The sequence below is a fragment of the Acartia tonsa genome, chromosome 4, assembly GCF_053477335.1.
Source record: "Acartia tonsa isolate MP-2025a chromosome 4, ASM5347733v1, whole genome shotgun sequence".
NCBI classification, from domain to species: domain Eukaryota; kingdom Metazoa; phylum Arthropoda; class Copepoda; order Calanoida; family Acartiidae; genus Acartia; species Acartia tonsa.
In genome coordinates, this window is record NC_137263.1 from 47,662,102 (window position 1) to 47,681,993 (window position 19,892).

General features: G+C 33.0%; 1 protein-coding gene across 2 annotated transcripts; it reads right to left on the minus strand.

The window, feature by feature from the left end:
* Positions 1-6,702: 6,702 nt before the first annotated feature.
* LOC145317493 (uncharacterized) lies at positions 6,703-19,822 on the minus strand. Of its 2 annotated transcripts, XM_080158599.1 has the most exons (8): positions 19,703-19,815; positions 13,522-13,551; positions 11,252-11,400; positions 10,538-10,831; positions 9,629-9,713; positions 9,202-9,317; positions 7,673-7,863; positions 6,703-7,267 (listed from the first exon to the last, which is right to left on the minus strand). In XM_080158599.1, the coding sequence occupies exons 1-8, from the start codon at positions 19,795-19,797 to the stop codon at positions 6,806-6,808; spliced, it is 1,422 nt and encodes a 473-aa protein (XP_080014725.1). In that variant the 5' UTR covers positions 19,798-19,815; the 3' UTR covers positions 6,703-6,805. The 2 variants fall into 2 exon arrangements, with proteins under 2 accessions (XP_080014725.1, XP_080014726.1); XM_080158600.1 differs by lacking the exon at positions 13,522-13,551 and having other exon boundaries at positions 19,703-19,822.
* Between the last annotated feature and the right edge of the window lie 70 nt (positions 19,823-19,892).

Below are 19,892 nucleotides of genomic sequence, written 5' to 3' on the forward strand. Positions count from 1 at the left end.
AACACAATTTCATAGGAACAGTTCATTAATTGGACCAAAAGTAACACACTATCATAGGAACAATCTATTAATTGGACCAATAGTAACACACTATCATAGGAACAATCCATCAACTGGAAAAATAGTAACACACTATCATAGGAACAATCTATTAATTGGACCAATACTTACACACTATCATAGGAACAATCCATTAATTGGACCAATAGTAACACAATAGGAACAATCTGATAACAATCCGATAATAAATAAAGTGAATTTTAGTATAAAAAGCAATTATAATTATATTCAAATAAGAAGACATTTCTTAGGATAAGCTACGCTTGGTGGAAATTATTATGGGTTTAAAACATTTGTGCATAAATACAAATAAAAATATTCATCTACTAAATTTTTTTCCCTACTTATTGTTTGCGATTATTGGAGTAAAATGATAGAAGGGGAAGCGGTTAAATTACTGTATGTCCCCACCCTGTGGACCCTGTGACGACATTCACTTGGGTACTAGAAAATCAACCAATAGCATCAGAAATATTAACACAACCAAGTCGCCACAAAAGAGCAGAAAGCAATTTATGCAGACGAAAAAGATCTATTGTCTGATTGACCATCTAGAAAAATAAATCTATTCCTTCTACTTATTATAACCTGTAAAAGTGCAGTCACAGCCCCCCCCCCTCCCTAAATTAAGTTTCCTTGTATCTGTAATGTCTAGAATTTTTGTGAATGGCCAAACTAAATTGTTTTATTACCCAATACTTCTACGCACGGTTCATTAGACCACTTTTAAACATGTTAAAAAAACATTATCAGTTATTGGTTCTTGCAGAAATTAAAATGAGCTATAAATACTTTCAAATATGATATTTTAAGATTTCCTCTCATTTATACTTAAGAAATTTCTCATTTAAAGCGCTTTTTGTTTTTTATTCCATAGAATTAATGGTCTTCATTTAATTTTAAACCCAAGAAGTATACACACTGCTGTAAGAATACTGTTATTTTAAAATTATGTCAGCCATGGCTACTTTTATTCAATGCAAAATATTTGACATCAGTTATCAAAATCACATATTGATAGAATGGCAATAATCTTAACATATTATCCATATGATGATAAACAAAACTATACCTTTTATTGATTGTAACGTTTGTACCCTGCAAGGTAATGAACCAACCAATCAAATAAAAGTTGTGAAAGTACCCAAAGCTTTTAATCTAACGTATAAGAAAACATGTTTATAAAACTTTGGGTACTTGTGAATTAAAAGTCTAATATCCCTCCCTGTCTGATTAAAAAAGGAATAAGAAAGTTTTTGTTCTTGTTTGAATAATTCCAAAATATGTTTAATCCTAATGAATCAGCCCGCGTTGTCTATCTTTTAGTCTGCTGCAAATTTTTTATTGCGCGCATAATGCAAGTTTCAAGTTATCTCTATGCAGGACAAATATCTGAAGGGTAAAAAATGTTGACAAAACATTGACCAGAAGCAATCTGTTTACAAAGGTATAGGCGTCCGCAAGTCTTTATTAAGTTTATTAAATAAATTTGTTCGTTTTGATTATTAATTATAAATGGTATTAGCCGCTCAATTCCAATATAGATAGACATGTATTTTAACATAATCATACAAAAAAAATATTTTTACACATATTCACATTTTTTATGCATAGTTTGGTACTTTCATAACCTGGGTTGGCCATTGGAAAAGCAGAAAATACTAATTTAGAACAAACATATTCAAATAAGGTTTTTCAGGTTTTAAGCTTCATCGAATTTTAGTAATTTAATATAGACACATTACACATAACAGAATAAAGTTATAAAAATTATAAATAGCAAGGTGTTAATAATGCAATTAAAAAAATGGGAAATTGTGGTCAAATTTCAGGTTTCAGACATAATCAGGGGTTGCTGCTGACATTTCCCCACATTTTTGGTATTTGGCTGTTGGCTTACTGTCTCAGCTTTTTGGTCAACAGCTGATCCAAATATTGACAAGTTTTATCTGCGGCTAAAGCTTGCTGTGACTCTCTATTGTGTGTTTACATGCATATGTATTATGTACATTCTTTAGACTTGTGCACATGATAATTGGGAAATGTGCATTGAATGAAAAATTTAAGTAAGAGTTCACTTATAAAAAACTTTTAGAAAGAATTTTTAGAAATAAAATGTTATATTTATTTTTATATTTTATTTCTTTATAAAACTGCCAAATTCTGATTTTAGTTTTGTTTTAGTATCAGTTATAAAAATAATAATTTAGATGTTTTTTAGAACCCAAACTCCAAATTTTGGGCTTTAAAAAATGATGAAAATGTAAAACATTATTTTAAAAGATTATTCAAACTTAGGTTTCCATTAATGCATAAATGCCTGGACCCTTGTTGTCTCCCTAGGAGAAAAAAACATGCATTTCTGCATATTATTCACTTTCTTTAGTTAAACATCTAAAAAAAGAACAAAGTCTTTTACTGAAACATTTTTGATGCAGTTGAACAAATTAGCTTATTTTTTATTTTGAATTTAAGTACAATAGTTAATGATCATGTTTGTCAATATTTAAAGATAAATATTTAGCTGTCCAGACTGATGTTTATTTTTTTTCAAAACTCATTAAGATATTTTCTCTTGCCATCTTTTTGTGTTGTCTGTCCTAAAAAGTAGGTCGCTTCCGGATTTTCTAGCTAATTGTTGTAAACGTTTACAAAAAAAAATATTCCATTACAAATTACATGTAATTTTTATGCATTTTATGTATTTTTTACACGACTTTTAGAGATCATGTAAGATTCTTTTATCCTTATAGAAAAAGGCTGAATGGCTTTTTACATACTTTGATGTAAGGGAATTTAAAGTTTTTTTTTTTTGATTATATTATCTTAAATATGCTATCAGATTTAGAAGAACACCAACTATTGACAATACAAAACTATATGTAAATGTAAGAGATTTGTCTACGTCAAAAAAAAAAAAATATTTTTAGAAAGATTTGTTTTGAGACAAACAAAGTTTTTACTTGTTTACAAGAAGATATGTTTTGCAAACAGTCTACTTATTCAATTCAACTAGGGCATTTACAGTATTATTGAACAGAGGCTGTGTAAACCTTTCTTTTTTATATACATTTTTCTTATTTAGATTTTTCAATAATTTTGGTAATATTTTCATTCTACGTACCTAAAAATTTGAGTTGATGTTAGTTCAAAATGGTTTACAATTAACCAACATTGCAAATATTGCTTTAAATTATAATCAAAACAGTTTATCATGTTTTAAATTTATTATTGGCTTATTAGCATGTTGTTGCTTGCCCAAGCTATGTAAATAAATGCCCTTGTTATTGAAATTATGCCCTGGGGATTTTACTTCGGAGCATTTCTCCCTGACGTGAATTCAGACATTGATCAGACAGCACTCTGTCTTTCTAATAATTTCCAGGGAGGTTGGGGACACTAGTCCACAAAGCTTTATAATAGCGTTTTCTTATTCGTTGGATTACAACTTTGGAGACTTTTATTGAATTTTGATTTGTTGGTTCATGAGGTTGAGTATCCAAACGTTTTTACCTCAAATTCTATTATAAAGAAGGGGTGATAATTTTGTGTATTATCATTTGTATATAAATTATCGGCCATTGTCTTATCCCTTTGAGTTTCTGAATAATTTCCCACTAGGGGTTTCACTCATCACTTCATCTATGCGTTGTAAAAGTAGTCCAGACAGACGCGCAGACACTTAGACAGACTGACAGACACACAGACAGACGCGCAGACACCCAGACAGACTGACAGACAGACACACAGACAGACGCGCAGACACACAGATAGATGCGCAGACATCCAGACAGGCAATAAGACAAACTTAGACGCACGCCCAGACTTATTTTGCGTTTTCTTGGTTACCAACAAAAATAACGCGCGAAATTATCAAACTACAAATAATATGCACCTGAACAACTATTTTTTACGAAGAAAATATCTTATTTAAATCTTTTCAGTTAATTTCCCTTTTAAATATAATTTTATGAAACAATTTGTCCACTAAATTTATATTATGCGTTGTATTGAAAATATATCCGAGCGACAAATTCTTTTGACAATAAATATTACACTTCCTTACCAAAATAGTTACACGTTCTAACCCATAATGTGGTCGGATTGTAACTGCACTGTGTGCCTATTAATCAAATTTGGGATATGAATATATACCTAGACTTTAATAGTTATTTCTCGTATCGTATTATAAACGGCTTTCCGCTGATATAGAATGTACAATTATAAGATTAAAACTAGTTTTAATCTTATGATTGTACATTTCTATGATATAATACGATGCTAGACATAGTTTTTTCGTATGGATGAGAACCGGTTCCTATCCACCGGATTCGAATGAATACGAGAAATATTTATTACCTTACCCAAATTGACAAACATATTCTTAAAACACGTTTTAAAGTTATAAGGAATATCAGAGGACTGTAAATTATATAGGCCCCCACGTATTATGAACATGATCTCTTATACGTTGGCTTCAGCAAAAAAAAACAGTTGTAAAAACAATAATACCCTCAGGTTTTAAAAATTGGGGTTGACTTTCTTAACTTAACTTTCCTCTTAGCTGTTTTAGAAAGGTAAATCATTCCACTGCCAAGTGGGTAGTGGTTAGGTGAATCCCCTTGGTTTATTAAAGATTATAGAGTTGCGAAGCTTCATAAATCGTATTTAATTCTTATAGGAAGCAACGTGCAAAGGTTGAAATCGATTCTAAGGACAATTCTAATATGTTTAGATTAACCACGGGCGACCTTAATTACAGAAAAGCTTCGCTTTAAAAAAACTCAAAATTATTACAAAGAATTTAAAACTTAACACGTTTTAATGTATTTATTTTATAATAATTTTTGTAAAATTAAACATGGCATATCAATATAAAATTAAACTTTGTATATTTACAAATTATATAAAACATATAAATTATTAACATATTATATATAAAAAAATAAGAAAGTACAGAATAGAAATTATAAAATTTTGAGATCAAATGCAGTTAGTGAGAGGTAACATAGCTATCAGAATATTTAGATCAGGTTTATCAAAGATAGGCAGAAGAAAATGGAAATTAAATCTTATAAAAATCATTTTGGCGGGGTATTAATTTTTCTTCCAATTCCAGATACCTTTTACACAGTGGGATCTTTTGAAAAAAATCGGGACATCCAAAAAATTTAAAATCGACTTTTATCTATCCTAGGAATTAATAATGGCTGTAAGTGGAGAGCTAGAAAAGAAATTTTTAAAAAATATTCATTTTTGGCGGATTTATGCCATTTTTAAAAAAGGTAGTAAAAAATTTCTTTTCAGTTTTGATGATTTTCCAGATTTTTTCACACAATTTTTTCAAAGCATCAAAAAATACATTTATGTTCATCTTATGAAAATAATTTTTAATTGAGGTACTTTTCAGATACCTGTACCAATGTCTAATTAAAGAAAATTTTAAAAAAATATTTTTTTGGTGGTGTAAATTGACATTTTGTGAGAAAATTTCACCAAAAATATTAAGATTTTTAACCCCAAAAAATCAGTTTTCTTCATTTTACACAAAAACGGACAGGAGGCCCCGGGTTTTGCAATAATAATATCAATATACAACATGTATTGTGTATTAAACAGTTTTCACAACCTGGGGCCTCTTGTCCGTTTTTGAGTAATTGAGCATTTTACATTGCATGGTTTGAACAATTTCGTTCTTGTTAATTTCAAATTTTCCCCCGTTAGAGGGGGAAGGAGTCATTTTAGAGCCCAAAGTCATCTCTGCAATGTTTTCAAACTTTTTGAGGCGGGTCTTTCTTTACTTCTGCATTATTTGCCTCCGGCCAACCGTTACGCCGTTATTTGCCGCCGTTGGCGTGATTTTTAACGATTTTTGCCGTTCTCGCGGTTTTAATGGACATTTAAGGGTTAAAGGAGTCGTTAAATAAAAATGACTTATAAATACTTTTATTTTAGCAATTAAATTTGCTAAATTTCATGTGTTCTAAAAAAATTTGTATTTCTAACTGGTTTTGGTCCAGCAGAAATTCAAATTTGCGAATTAATTATAATATTGCAAAAACATTATATACGCATCAGAGAGAGAGAGAGAAATATACGTTTGAGAGAGAATATAATATTAGTAATTATGTTTATATTCTTATACAAACTTTAAATGAAGATAGCTAGACTTAGAATAAAGGTATTAACACAAAATCAAAAGTGTTTTAAAAATTATGTTATTGTTGTTTATATCTGTAAAAAAAACATTTGAAAACATGCCTTATAAGTGTCCTATTTTACTTATACTGGACCTACCAAAAAATGCCGGGACTCGAACTGGGTGCACCTGACGCTATATTCATGTTCACAAACATTGTTTGCATTGAAAAAATATTTACATAGACGTTGATTTTGTTAAAATATTCCTATCCTAACTAAAGTTATGAAGTTTTATAGATTTTTTAAAAATAGGGTAGCTTCGCTCCTCCAAAACAGCAAGACGTACATACCAAATGCACATTAGAAGTTAACAGGAGCAAAATTTATGTTATTTTTGAGTTAAAGCAAAAGAAATTACATCATTTCGTCAAATACAAGCTTTTTTATTGATGTTTACTTTTGTCTACCCTTAATGTCCCGTTATTTGGCAAAAGATCCCACTGTGTTTTATTTCATAAAACCATTTCTTAAAAGCATTTCGTAGCACGAGATAATTATTTCTAATAAAATGAATACTTTTAAAAAAAGAACTTAAAAATAAAATTCAAACAGAAAAGTTTTTAACCAAATGATTGACAAAATCTCTGATCAAAATATCCTCATTGACTCTGTCCCTCTGCTTTATCTGCTTGATCATGTTCAGCCTCTGCAGCATGTCGTCCACTGACATCATCATCTTCATGTCCTCGCTCCTCTCCTCCGAGTTCATGGGTGCAGGGAGGGTTGCTGCTAGTGGTGGTGTCACATCTTCATGGGAAGGGTTGAGGTGATTTCTTTTAACAAGTGCTGGGGCGGATCGTAAAGTTGTTGTTAAATACATGGGCTGGTCGTCCTGAAGGCTGGCAAGGTAGAAGTCTGGCCCCAGGTAATCTATTTCCTGTACTTTCTGCAGTTCCTCGTCCAGTCTGTAGTAGTCGGGGTACGCTGGAGGAGTGGTTTGGCTGGAACTAGCTGCTGCAACAACTTGGGAAAATTTTGTTTGAGGAGTTTCAGTCTCATCGGGAAACTGAAAAAGAAAGAAAAAATGATTTTCCGGTTTGAACCCAAATGCTGTTTATTTTTAAAGCTAGTTCTGAGCGATATTAAACATATGTTTCAACATATCCAAAAAGAAATCAGATTATAAATCTTAAGGGAAAGCTAGTTGTGCATGTATGTAAAATGCTAGAAAGTGACAAAGAGAAAAAATTAAGAAATATATCCTAGTTTAAAAAAAGCCTAAATAGAAAGTAAACAGCATTATAATAAGTTAATAAATAATAGAGTAGCTGCAATAATAGGCTGCAATACTATAAATGTAAACGTTGGAAATAAGCTATAACCACAATATTAATAGAGTATAGCTTTAGTAGACTAAGCTTTTTATCACATGATATGAATTTTTTCCAGAAATTTATAATTTGATGTTTACCTGCACAGAGGTAATATCTAGTATAGGACGCACACTGCCCTCAAAGCTTGGGGCTGAGCCACTCTTGTCAGTGTCGTGCTCGCTGTAGTCACGGCTGTTGCCAGGTAGTGCTGAGACACCATGACCATGCGCGCCTGCTCCATCTGACCGCTGCTGCTGCTGGCGTCCACTGCGTAGGGAGTCATTAGCACCTAATTGGGATGATATAGTACACACCAAACAATTTTATATCCAGAGCTAGTTTTTCATAATTGCAAGATCTTTAAATTGTTCTTCTAAAATAAGACATTTATGCTTTTGCTAAAATATAGGGACAAGGGACTGTGATTCTGACAAACAATTCTAATTTAAAATTTCGCCACAACCCACTTCCTTCTTTCCCACCTCTCTTATTACCCACTTCCCCTTAGTTACAAAACAAAACAAGTTTTACGCCATGCGGCGTACCATAAAATATCCAAATTTGCAGCAATTTCAAATTTAATTTGCTAAATCACAGCCCCTGGCTAAAATATCAAAATTTTGTAATGACTTCACTGACGACGGAGTGAGTTTGATACTTTTGCTCATGTACAAGATTGTTCGCTTTTGTGTACTTTATCATCCAATTATATTTTACATAAATGTAACTCATTGACAAAAAAATAGCAACTGTACTTTAGCTAGTTGTAAAAAGGACATGCACGTAATGTCTAATTTATCATTTTAAAGAAGGACGGTATCAGGATTGTAAATTATATATACTTGTACCCAAAGTTTTATAATTGCGAACTAACATTGGTTAGCGTATAATTGGGAACTTTTATAAAATCTTGATTGGGTTGTACAAGATTGCTTATGGTAATTAGGAATGTACTGTACATTAGGATATATAAGTTGGAAGGAATTTTAATGTTAGGGGGAGATTTGAAATCTGCATCAAATTTAAAGGATTTTTTTTTTATAAAATTCGTTTTTTTGTATAATTCTTTATCTAAAAGCGGAAATACAATTTAAGTTAATTAATTTTGACCAATAGGATAGGTGGATTAGAAACTACCTGCGCTCTAATTGGTTGAATGATGTACGACACTTAAGCTTCTCCAATCAGAGTGCAGACAGTTTTTAATCCACCAATCACAGATGTCAAAATTAAATAACTTAAATTGTATTTCCGCTTTTAGATAAATAATTATACAAAAAACGAATTTTTTAAAAATCCTTAAAATTTGATGCAGTTTTCAAATCTCCCCCTAACATTAAAATTCCTTCCAACTTATATATCCTAATGTACATACATTAATTTATCGTCCATTATCTTATCCTTAAATCCCTGGTAATAACAAAATTTAGAAGCAACTTATAGTGCCTATAAAAAAATGACCAACGACAGGCCATTATATATTTTACTATTGGCCTATTAAAATGTTTACTGGCCTATCATTGTTCATTTGTATTGTATGGCGTCTTTTTTATAGGTACTAGGAGCTGCTTCCAAAAGTTAAAATTTTTTGGAAAAAAATGTTTAAGTTAAGAGTAAGTGTCACTACCTGTATCAGTACAGTTGGAGGTATGTAATATTTCTGAGGCTTTGATAGGTCGTCTTCTCATATCCTCAACTTGTATGGCTATGGCAGCTGGTCTGTGCTTGTGACGGTACCAATTTCTTAATATATATAACATATAAATCCTTAGTTTCACTATAAATTGAAAATACTGTGCTATAACAAAAGCTTTGAAACCTAACCTATTTTGAAAAAAGATAAATAATGTCGTGATTAGTTTTTCGTCCAGTTAGTTTAGGTTAGGTTAGGTATCTCCCGCAGGTTTAGGACAACACAGGTACACCTAAATAACTTAAATTTTACCTAAGAAAAATGTTATGCTTCACGTATTTTTTTGAAGTCAAATATGACAGTTTCCAGCTTTTCAGAAAGTTTGCATTAAAGATATTTAAATTGTAGTTTATAATTATACCTGGCCGCTCCAATGACATTAAAAGAGAGCCACCCAGTGTAACTCTGATCCACCATGGAGGAATCAAGCATCACAGAATCAGCAACTGCAAGAATTTAATTTAATTTGAAAATTATTTTTAATTGGTCATATCACAATCTTAGTGTGCAGGCATTAACACCCCCCCCCCCCCCCCACTATCTATAATACAAAGTAGGACGATGTCTGTCTATCATTCAGTCTGAAGCTTAGAATCTCGATTGGATTCTACTCTTCAGGGAATATACCAATTGGTCCTGTGGTGGTTTAAAGCTATTTTCTTGGGAGATGGTATACACCCTGAAAAAAAGATTCCTTCCCCCCCCCCCATCCCATTTTTTTCTTTTTGTAAAAAAAACAAATAGGTGAGGGGGGGGGGAGTGGAGGAACCACCAAATCATTTCCAAATTTTTGAGAATGTAAACCAACTACAAGATTAGACGTCACCGAAACTGTCCCAATTTTGTATAACTTTTGCGGAACAAGTTCCAATTACGTCATATTTTTCTTTCCCGAAAAAGAGAGGGGGGGAAGAAAATCTCTTCAAAAGAGATGGGGAAAACCCCCTTTTCTCCCATCTCTTTTTTCTTCCCCCCTTCCCTTTTTTTTCTTTCCCCCTTCTCTTTTTCGGGAAAGAAAAATATGACGTAATTGGAACTTGTTCCGCAAAAGTTATACAAAATTGGGACAGTTTCGGTGACGTCACAAGATTATTTTAGTTAGCCGCTTACAAGATCTTTACAAAGAAACATATCACTATTCTTATTAATAACTATTTAGAAGCATCTAGGGGCACATAGGGTCGGAGGGAAATGAGAACTCCTCCCCCCCCCCTTCATTATTAATTTGAGACAAAAAAGCCTACTACTTTATATAAGAGGATGTGCTTACCAAAAGAATGATGATTCTTCATCTGTAGCCAGGAAACAGTAATCCTAAACCTTTCTTCAGAAGAACAATTTTCCGTATCATCACTTGCTGCTGTACCATCTCCACGCGTAGCACCGCCCGCCACAAAGTTATCAGCGTACTGGTGGCTAGCAGCCTGCATGTACAGCCGGAGCCTGGCGTCGGCCACCCTGAGTGTGCTGCCAGCTGGCGTACTGGGGAACTTGATGTTATACATGAGGTAGCTGGTTGTCGTGTCCTCGGGTAGCTGGCGCCAATAATAATCGTCAACATTACCTGTAATGTGTAACTTGTTGACTTTTGTTTAATATTCCTGTACAATAATCTAATACTAGCGGCTACGCACCTTTAAGGCCTCTAGGAGCACTTCGTGTGGGGGAAGGAGAGGCGTTACTTTCAATTTAAATTTTAAAAAGAAGAAAAAACAGCAGACAGACAAAGCAAGTTGTAGAGAAGTTGCTCAGTGTTCATATGAATCATCACACATTATTTTTTTCATAACAGCTGAGAAAAATGTATATTTTTTATTCCAGAGCAGTACAGACACACAAACAGACAAAGTAATTTTTAGATTAGAGTAGATCCGCACTGGTCAGCAAAAATTTAACAAATAAACTAAAATAAGCATTAGAAAATACGTTTTTCAAATTTTAGCAGTGTACTTTCTGTAGTAGTAATACTTAAAAAGTTACTTACATTCTGGGAAAAAACTTTGTATTCGTTCAGTAACATCCACAGGGTTAGGCTGGGGGGACCTCTGCGGGGCTCCACCATCCCCAGACTGCTGCTTGTTCAACATAGACATGATCTTGTTCTTCACGTTGGTTCTGGTAGCAGCACGTAATCTTCAAATTAAAATTTTTATTTGATATTAATGCATATATAAATATTCAATTATCTTTTTATAAAAGTATGTGAGACTATCTGTCTGTATCGAAGGAGCTCGATAACCACTGAACCGATATGGTTCTCCTTTACAATGTATGTCTTGGTAAGGTTTATACCTATTTTTGTGGAGGGTACCACCCACCACCTTTGTAAGAGAAATCGCCCCTAGAAAAAAATGCCCCCCTCCCTCCAGAACAATGAGGCTTAGTGAGATTGATAATTTTTTTTATGGCTGTGGCTTGGAGGTGGTTGCCGAGCCCTAATTAAAAAACTAGCCTAGAAAAAATCATTTTAGGTTAATAATCTCATGCAAGGATACTTTGGGGATGACAGGATATCGCATCTGAGGAAATATTTTTTTTCAAATGAAAATTAATATATTTTCCAACATGGCTTCAAAACTGATTAATAATGTATATCTGCTGAATTAGAACCGGATCTCAGCCATACTGAAAATTATGTATAGCATCGTATTAAAGACAATTTTCTAAAAGTATTAAAATAAAAATCCTAAAATTAATAACAGTTTTGTCAGACCGGGCCATCGGCCCCTCGGGGCTAGCTAATCTTATAATTTTCCATTTTAATATCCGCAGAAGTCTGTCTATAATACGATAAATTAAATTTTCTTTAGATGCTTTATCAATTTGTAATTAGTTGTATTGACATTATTTTGGGATAAAATTTGTATTAAAAAAAAAACTAAAAAACAAACATAAAAACGTACTTTGTTAATCCTTACAATTTTTTTTAGCAACGGATGATTACAAAAAATCGGTTATAAATTTACCAAAGTCAACATTTACAACAGACAACTTTTTGCAAACCAACTAATTTATGGCCGCTTTTTGTGTCTTGCAAATTTTTGGACCAAAACTGTGCAATTCTTGCAAAAGAATCCTTTTTTTGGGGCACAAAAGCTGTCACATTGATGGTTGCAAACCAGCAAAAAAGTGCAGATTATTTGACCCAAAAGTCTGGACCTTTTTATGTCCCCTAATTTGGGTTCAAAATTTGGATAAGGGGTTGTTGGACATCACAGATGGGGAGAGTAAAGTTTAGAATCACCAGGGATGGATGGGACATTGGGTTGTTTATCACACTAGTCCCCAAAGTTTTTATAATAACATTTTCCTATTCTTAACAAACTTTTGAGAATTTTATTGAATTTTAAGGTTGAGAGTCCAAAAGTTTCAACCACTAATTATCTACAGAAGGGGTAATTTTGTATATCATCACAGGGTATGTACATCAATTTATCGGCTGTTGTCTTATCCCTTTAGTTCCCTGAGAATTACATAGATGGAAGTGGATGATGTGTGGAAGGGGGTAGAAGCCTTGATGCACATTTTTTGTCGTTTTTTAAGAGGAGAGCTTTTTAGATTTTTTGTTGGCTTCAAATTTGCGTCTAGACTTTGCAATTCACGGGGGGCGTAGTCACTAAAATAAAAGGAGGGAGTGGGGAGGGGTGGGGGAAGTAAGTGATACATAGATAGATAGATATAAGGGGGGTTTGGAGGAATATCAACCATATTAACACCGTCACTGGACGCTTAAAATTGTTGGAAAACCAGAGGGAGAATCTTTGAGATAAACCAACGAAAACCAAGTTTAAAATACTAAATATTTATACACTTTCAGATTTAATGGTTTTGACTACAGGTTATCAAAAGAAAACAAGAAAACAATTATGATTAAAAATGCACAATTAGCTTTTCTCAAGAAGCCTTTTATATCTAAATACACAAAAAAACACTATCTACCTTAATAAAAAAATTAAATCCGCAAAAAATATTATTTAACTATTATATATAGTATTATAGAAGATATGGAGAAAAATATAATATTTCTATTAACAGATTATGAAGCTCTTTATAGTGCCTATAGTGACGTCATACAATACAAATAACCAGTTATAGGTCAATACACAAACTAAATTACCATTTGCAGGCCAGTATATATTTAAATGACCAATGGCGTCATTTACATAGGCACTATAAAAAGCTTTAATGATTATTCGCCATATCTTCTACTTAAATAGAGTCATGTTAAAAACTTGTAACTACATGTTTTTGTACCTATCCGAGAGACCACTATTCGCATTTCGTCTAAATATACAGTTTTAAATTATTAAAAATAGATTAGTTTATAAGAAAAGCATTATTCACTTAATTCTTAACCTAGACTGCGCCTCTAGCATCTAGGTACTCTTGTATTTGAAGAACAGAAAATAACATTGAACCATCTGATGACTTTAATCTAGAAAGAAAAGGTAAAACCACCCCGGAACATATGAGAAGCTTCCATTTAAAGAATAACTCAACCAGTTCATTGGTTATCGAGATCTTAAGCTACAGACATGAAAACCTTACTACTTAATATGAGAGGATACAATAAAATACACTTTCTCGTATCCGAATTCGAATCCGGTGGATAGGAACCGGTTCTCATCCATACGAAAAAACTATGTCTAGCATCAGGGGCGTCCAAGCTTTTTTTTTTGGGGGGGGTAAAAAATTTTAGGGGGGGGGGTAATTCGTGTTTGGGGGGGGTAAAATGGCGCGCGAAGCGCGCCGAAATTTTTTTTTACCCCCCCCAAAATTTTTACCCCGGGGGTAAAATTTGATTGGGGGGGGTAATTACCCCCCCTAAAGTCTGTTGGGGGGGGTAAATACTCCCCCCAAATCTGTTGGGGGGGGGTAATTACCCCCCCCAAACTAATTTACCCCGGGGGTAAAATTTTTGGGGGGGGTAATTTAATTATGTAAAAAAAGCACCTACCTAATCTATTAAGTTAATAAGTACTATCGAACACAGTGTCTGACTGATTATGACGTAACAAAAAAAATTAGCCAATGAGAGGCCACTATAAATTTTACAATTGGTCAATAACGGCCTCTCATTGGCTAATTTTTTTTGTTACGTCATAATTAGTCAGACACTATTACTGTGTTCGTACTATCCTATAACATAAAGTAGTAAGTAAGGTTTATTTGACTATAGCTTCAGATTTCATTACTTTTAATACTGAGTTCTCCTTTTTAGGAAAGCTTCACATAGATCCCATGATGGTTCCACACTATTATAGGTCAATCCTTTGAGTGGTTTTAGGCTATTTTTCTCCTCCCTTTTTACCCTTTAGAAAACACGAGTTCTTAGATGGTAAGGGCGCCACTACTATTCAAATATATAGTAGTATCTCATTCTTTAGAACATAAAAATACAATAATTAACTCACTAACCAATGAACCAATATGATTATACTTTAAAGTGAAGCGTCTTATAGGTCCTGGTAAGTTTTATAACTAGTTTTGAGACACCCTGACATCCTCCCAAAAGAAATCGCCTATAGAAATTCTTTTTCATTATTTAATAAAATATTTAATTTAGTTAGGTATCTATTTTATGGAATCTTCAGTGCTTTACAATTACATCATAGATCCCCGGGATGGTTTTAGCCCTTATAAAGGCCCAAGCAAATAAAACATGATCAAACTATTAAATTTTTGTTATCATGGTTAAGAACTGTTTTAACTGGTTGGACTATATTGAGGTATAGTCCCTTTTGTGGCAACACTCTTTAAGGGGCGTTTCTTCGTTTTTTTCACACAAGCTTCTCTCCTATTTCTAGCCCCTGCGGGGGGCCAATTGCTTAACCATGTGGGGCAATCACCTAAACCAATATAACCTATCCTAAAATAAACTATCAGTAAAATTTTTTTTAAAGAACATTCAATTTGGGGGGGGTAAATACCCCCCCCCAAAATTTTTTTTTAAAGAACATTTATTTTGGGGGGGGTAAATACCCCCCCCAAAATGGTTTGGGGGGGGTAAATACCCCCCCCAAAATCGTTGGGGGTGCCTACGGCACCCCCAAGGTAGGGGTAATTTTTTTTTGGGGGGGGTATTGTTCACAAAATTTTGGGGGTGCCTACGGCACCCCCAAAATCGTTTGGGGGTGCCAAATGGCCCATTACCCCCCCCCTTGGACGCCTATGTCTAGCATCGTATTACATCCAGCTTTCTACGAATATAAAAATGTACAATCATAAGATTAAAACCAGTTTCTTTGTCGGTGCCTTCGGCACCTTGGGGCTAAATAAAACTAGTTTTAATCTTATAATTGTACATATTATATCCGCGGAAAGCCGTTTATAATACGATGCGAGAAATAACTATTAATTGACCGAAGCTGTCAAAATATATCATTTTGGCAGCTACATTTAGCTGTAAAATAAGCTACCACTACGAAGAAATATGGCATCAACAGTAAATCTTTTTTTCCTCCAACTTTTTGGACAGTTAAAACTGTTAATTGTTAGAAATATTAAGTTTTTTTTACTAGTTATGCAGTTTCGCTATTAAAAAATTGCAATTCTTATACATAAAAAAAAAGATCGGTTGGGATCAACTCCTTCTCTCCCCCCTCCACATAAAACCCCCCATGAAGGCCTCTAGGGGCGTAGCCGCTAGTAATAATTTTATACATAGACCACTGTTAAACAAAGTAGAAAGGTATGATGATAATGCCATAATTTCCAAGTGCCCAATAAATCTGTTAGGAAGGGGACATTGGGCTGTTTATTTCACTAGTCTACAAAGCTTATCAACTTTGGGGACTTTGATTGGTTGGTTATTAAATTGAATGACCAAACGTTTCAACCACTAATTGTAATATACATAAGGAGTAATATTGTGTATCATAATTGGGAATTTACATCAATTTAGCAACCATTGCCTTTTCCCTTTAGATCCCTGTGATAAATCCATGATTTTCAAGTGCCCTATAAATAATTCCTAGAATTACTACATAACATCTTACTCATTTGGAATTTCCTACTTTCTAACAATCAAGGGTTCTTAGGGGATAGCACAATTGACGATAAGTTACTTACAACCCAAAACTAGAAAAAAATATCCCTTTTGTTTATAAAAAAATATAGTTTAATATAGATAAAAGTCCAAACAGATTTTAAGCCATAATGAGAGTCTGAGAGATCATAATAATACAACTTTAGGGTACATTATAATTAACAGTCCAATGTCCAATAATAGAAAATAAAGATATATATTTATGTATATTATTTTTAAAAATGCTTAAATACACATAAACAGAAAGACAGACCGACATATTGACATAATTACACACAGATAGAAGAACAAAGAAGACATACAGACGGAAGGGCAGACATATAGGAAGTTCACACAGACAGACAGACAGAGAAAAGGTTACACAGACATACAGATAGGAAGAACACACAGACAGACAGACAGACAGAAGTACAGATAGCCAGAAGGACAGGCAGACAGAAGGAGACACAGACAGAAGGACAAACAGACATAATGACAGAGGGACAGAATGACACAGACATTTTGACAGAGGGACAGAAGTACAGACAGACAGAAGGAGACACAGACAGAATGACAAACAGACATAATGACAGAGGGACAGAATGACACACAGACATTTTGACAGAAGGACAGAAGGACAGACAGACAGAAGGACAGAAAGACAGATGGACAGACAGACAGAAGGAGACACAGACAGAATGACAAACAGACATAATGACAGAGGGACAGAATGACACACAGACATTTTGACAGAAGGACAGACAGACAGAAGGACAGAAAGACAGATGGACAGACAGACAGAAGGACATACAGACAGAAGGATACACAGACCGGAAGATACACAACAGAAGGACAGACAGGCAGAAGGAGAGACAGACAATAGGACATATAGACAGAAGAAGAGACAGACAGAAGAACAGACGGATAGGATGGACACACAGACAGAGACAGAAAGAAAAAAATACACAAAAGTACGCACAGACAGATAAACAGACAGGTAGAATAGAAGGAGAGAATTACTCGGAAACATAAGAAAAGACAGCAGGGCACACAGGCAAAAGGACAAACAGCCAGACAATGTAATGTTTACAAATTTTTAATAAATAAAGAGAAACGTTTTTACTTTTTAGATATTAATTCGTAAATAAAACAGATGATAAGTACAGATTATATCAAATCATACAAAAAAGCCTTTAAAATGGACAAGACATTAATATTCTACTCAACCTCCTTATTGTCTTCTAAGATCGCGTTAAAATTGTTAAAATGTAAATATAAAAGTTTTGAAAAGTCATTCTTACTCAGAAATAACTTTTTATTATTGTTGTTAGATTTAGAATAAGACTTAAAATACTTTATTGTTTTCATTTAGTTAAAGAAAAACTTTTTATAGAAAAAAATTTAAGACTTGTAATCTATCCAAGACAATTTTAAAGAGCAAAGCATTTCCCCACTTAAGGTCGATCATTACGAATGAGTGGCTCTTATCTATTTCAAACTTGACATGTGATTCCTGTAATATGTAGGTAAAATTTTGAAATCGTTCCAAACCTATAATTAGTACCAAAAGGTCAATATGTCCATTTTTAGCATGTTTAGCCTTTTTGATATTTAGTGTAGTATAATATTTTTATTTTAATTTAATTATTTTTGCAATTGATTTCTAAGACAATTATGCATAATGTTATAAGGAACATTGAATATCAAACAAGTAGTTCCTTGTTAATGTTTTTTTAGGGGTAGAGTATCCCTCCCCCAAGAAAATAGCATAAAACTATTACATGACCAGTAGGTTTGTTCCATCTGTATAGAAGAGCCAAAACGGTTAAGAAGTTACCGAGATCTAAACAAATGGACAAACATACTCCTACTCTGTATTAAGTACAATAAAAATTAAGGAATTTTTAACTAAGTATTTCAATTTCTGTCCATAAGACCGTAAGAAAGCATTGATGAAAAAAGAAAGGTTATCATAATAAAAAGCATTTTATGAGTTAAAAATATATTCTTCATACATTTATTGTAACATCTATAGTTGAAAGTCAGGTGAACTAAGTATTATAGAACACATTTGACGAGTAGAAAATTAACAGAAATATTTTCTTATTAAACATTTGCATTTTGCTTTTGTCCACATCAACATTTATGCATTTAACAATATCCTATTATGAAAAGTAGTAAGATTTTTTGTCTGTAGCGAAGGATCTCACATACCGATATGGTTCTCCTTTACAATATAGCCTCTCATAAGTCCAGGGAAGTTTTATAAATAACTATTATGGGGGAGGGTACCACCACCCTCTCAAAAGAAATCGCCCCTAGAAAAAAAAATTGGTTTTTCGAATTCAACTATCCCCTCTTCCCTCATGTACCCCTAGAGGCCCCTAGGGGCGTATCCGCTAGTTGTTAATAAAGAACAATATAAACTTTTTATACAATAAATTCCATGAAAGATTTATAGAATTATTTAAGAAGAAATGAGTTGATGGATACCAAATAGTCCGGCAATGTACGCAAATTTAAAAGTATAGGAATAAATAAACACCAAAGTTTTGCTCTTAAAAATTGATTTAATGTGTTAAAGTCTGTTTATTTGTACATTTTTAGTAAATTTATTATACGCCCATTCTTGTGGAGTTGCATACAATTCACAATTATATATACACAAAGTAAATGAAATTTACAACAATTTTGTAGTTGTACGGTCATATCTTAATTATAGAGCAACAGTGCTCCTAAAAATTGATTGCCTACATGTGACAAGCAGGTCTGAGAAACTAAATTGCATAGAAATTTAACATAATAAATCTATGTAGTAAAATTGAAATAACACAAACTGCGACCCTTGCATCTAGGGGCTTAGTGTTTAAAGGGGGAGGAAGGTTGCAAAAAAAAACTTACTTTAAATTGATAATTAAATTAGTTGATTGGTTAATCAGATCTTAATGTACAGACAAAGAAAACCTTATCACCACATCAAACACCTTATAATTTTGTATCTAATCGTCTCAAAAATCAAATAACAGCATAATTAGATATTAAAATAGCAATAAAATAACTAATAAAAAATTATATCAAACTGGCTTAAGTCAACATGTTTAAATGATCTTTCTGATTGTAGATTTGCTACGCATTTCCATTATTTTATAGGAATCCTCATGCAAAGCTTAAAATCGATTGACAGAGAAGAGCTTTGGTTTTAAAAAAATAACTTTGTTATTAAATTGAAGATTTGAAAAATATCTTTTTTTCCTGAAAAAACGATTAGATTGTAGTTTATTTTCCAGTAATTGTAATAACATTTTTCAGATAATTAAAGAACTTTCCAATAAACTTTTAATGAAACATCATATGAATTTTATTTTCAGTTAAAATCAAATGTTTAATTTTATCGTAAAAAAGTCCTACCTTTGTCTGTTAATAAGAGGATTCTGTTCTGAATGTGCTACACATAATCCTGCCAGGTTTATTACAATAATTATTCTTAATATGTTCAAATCCATTTTGTTGTTGTGTTTAAGTTTAACTGTGGATAATCTCGGAAGGATGTGTCCATTTATATCATGTAATGTTCGCGCAGCGCCGTGCTACACCGGGG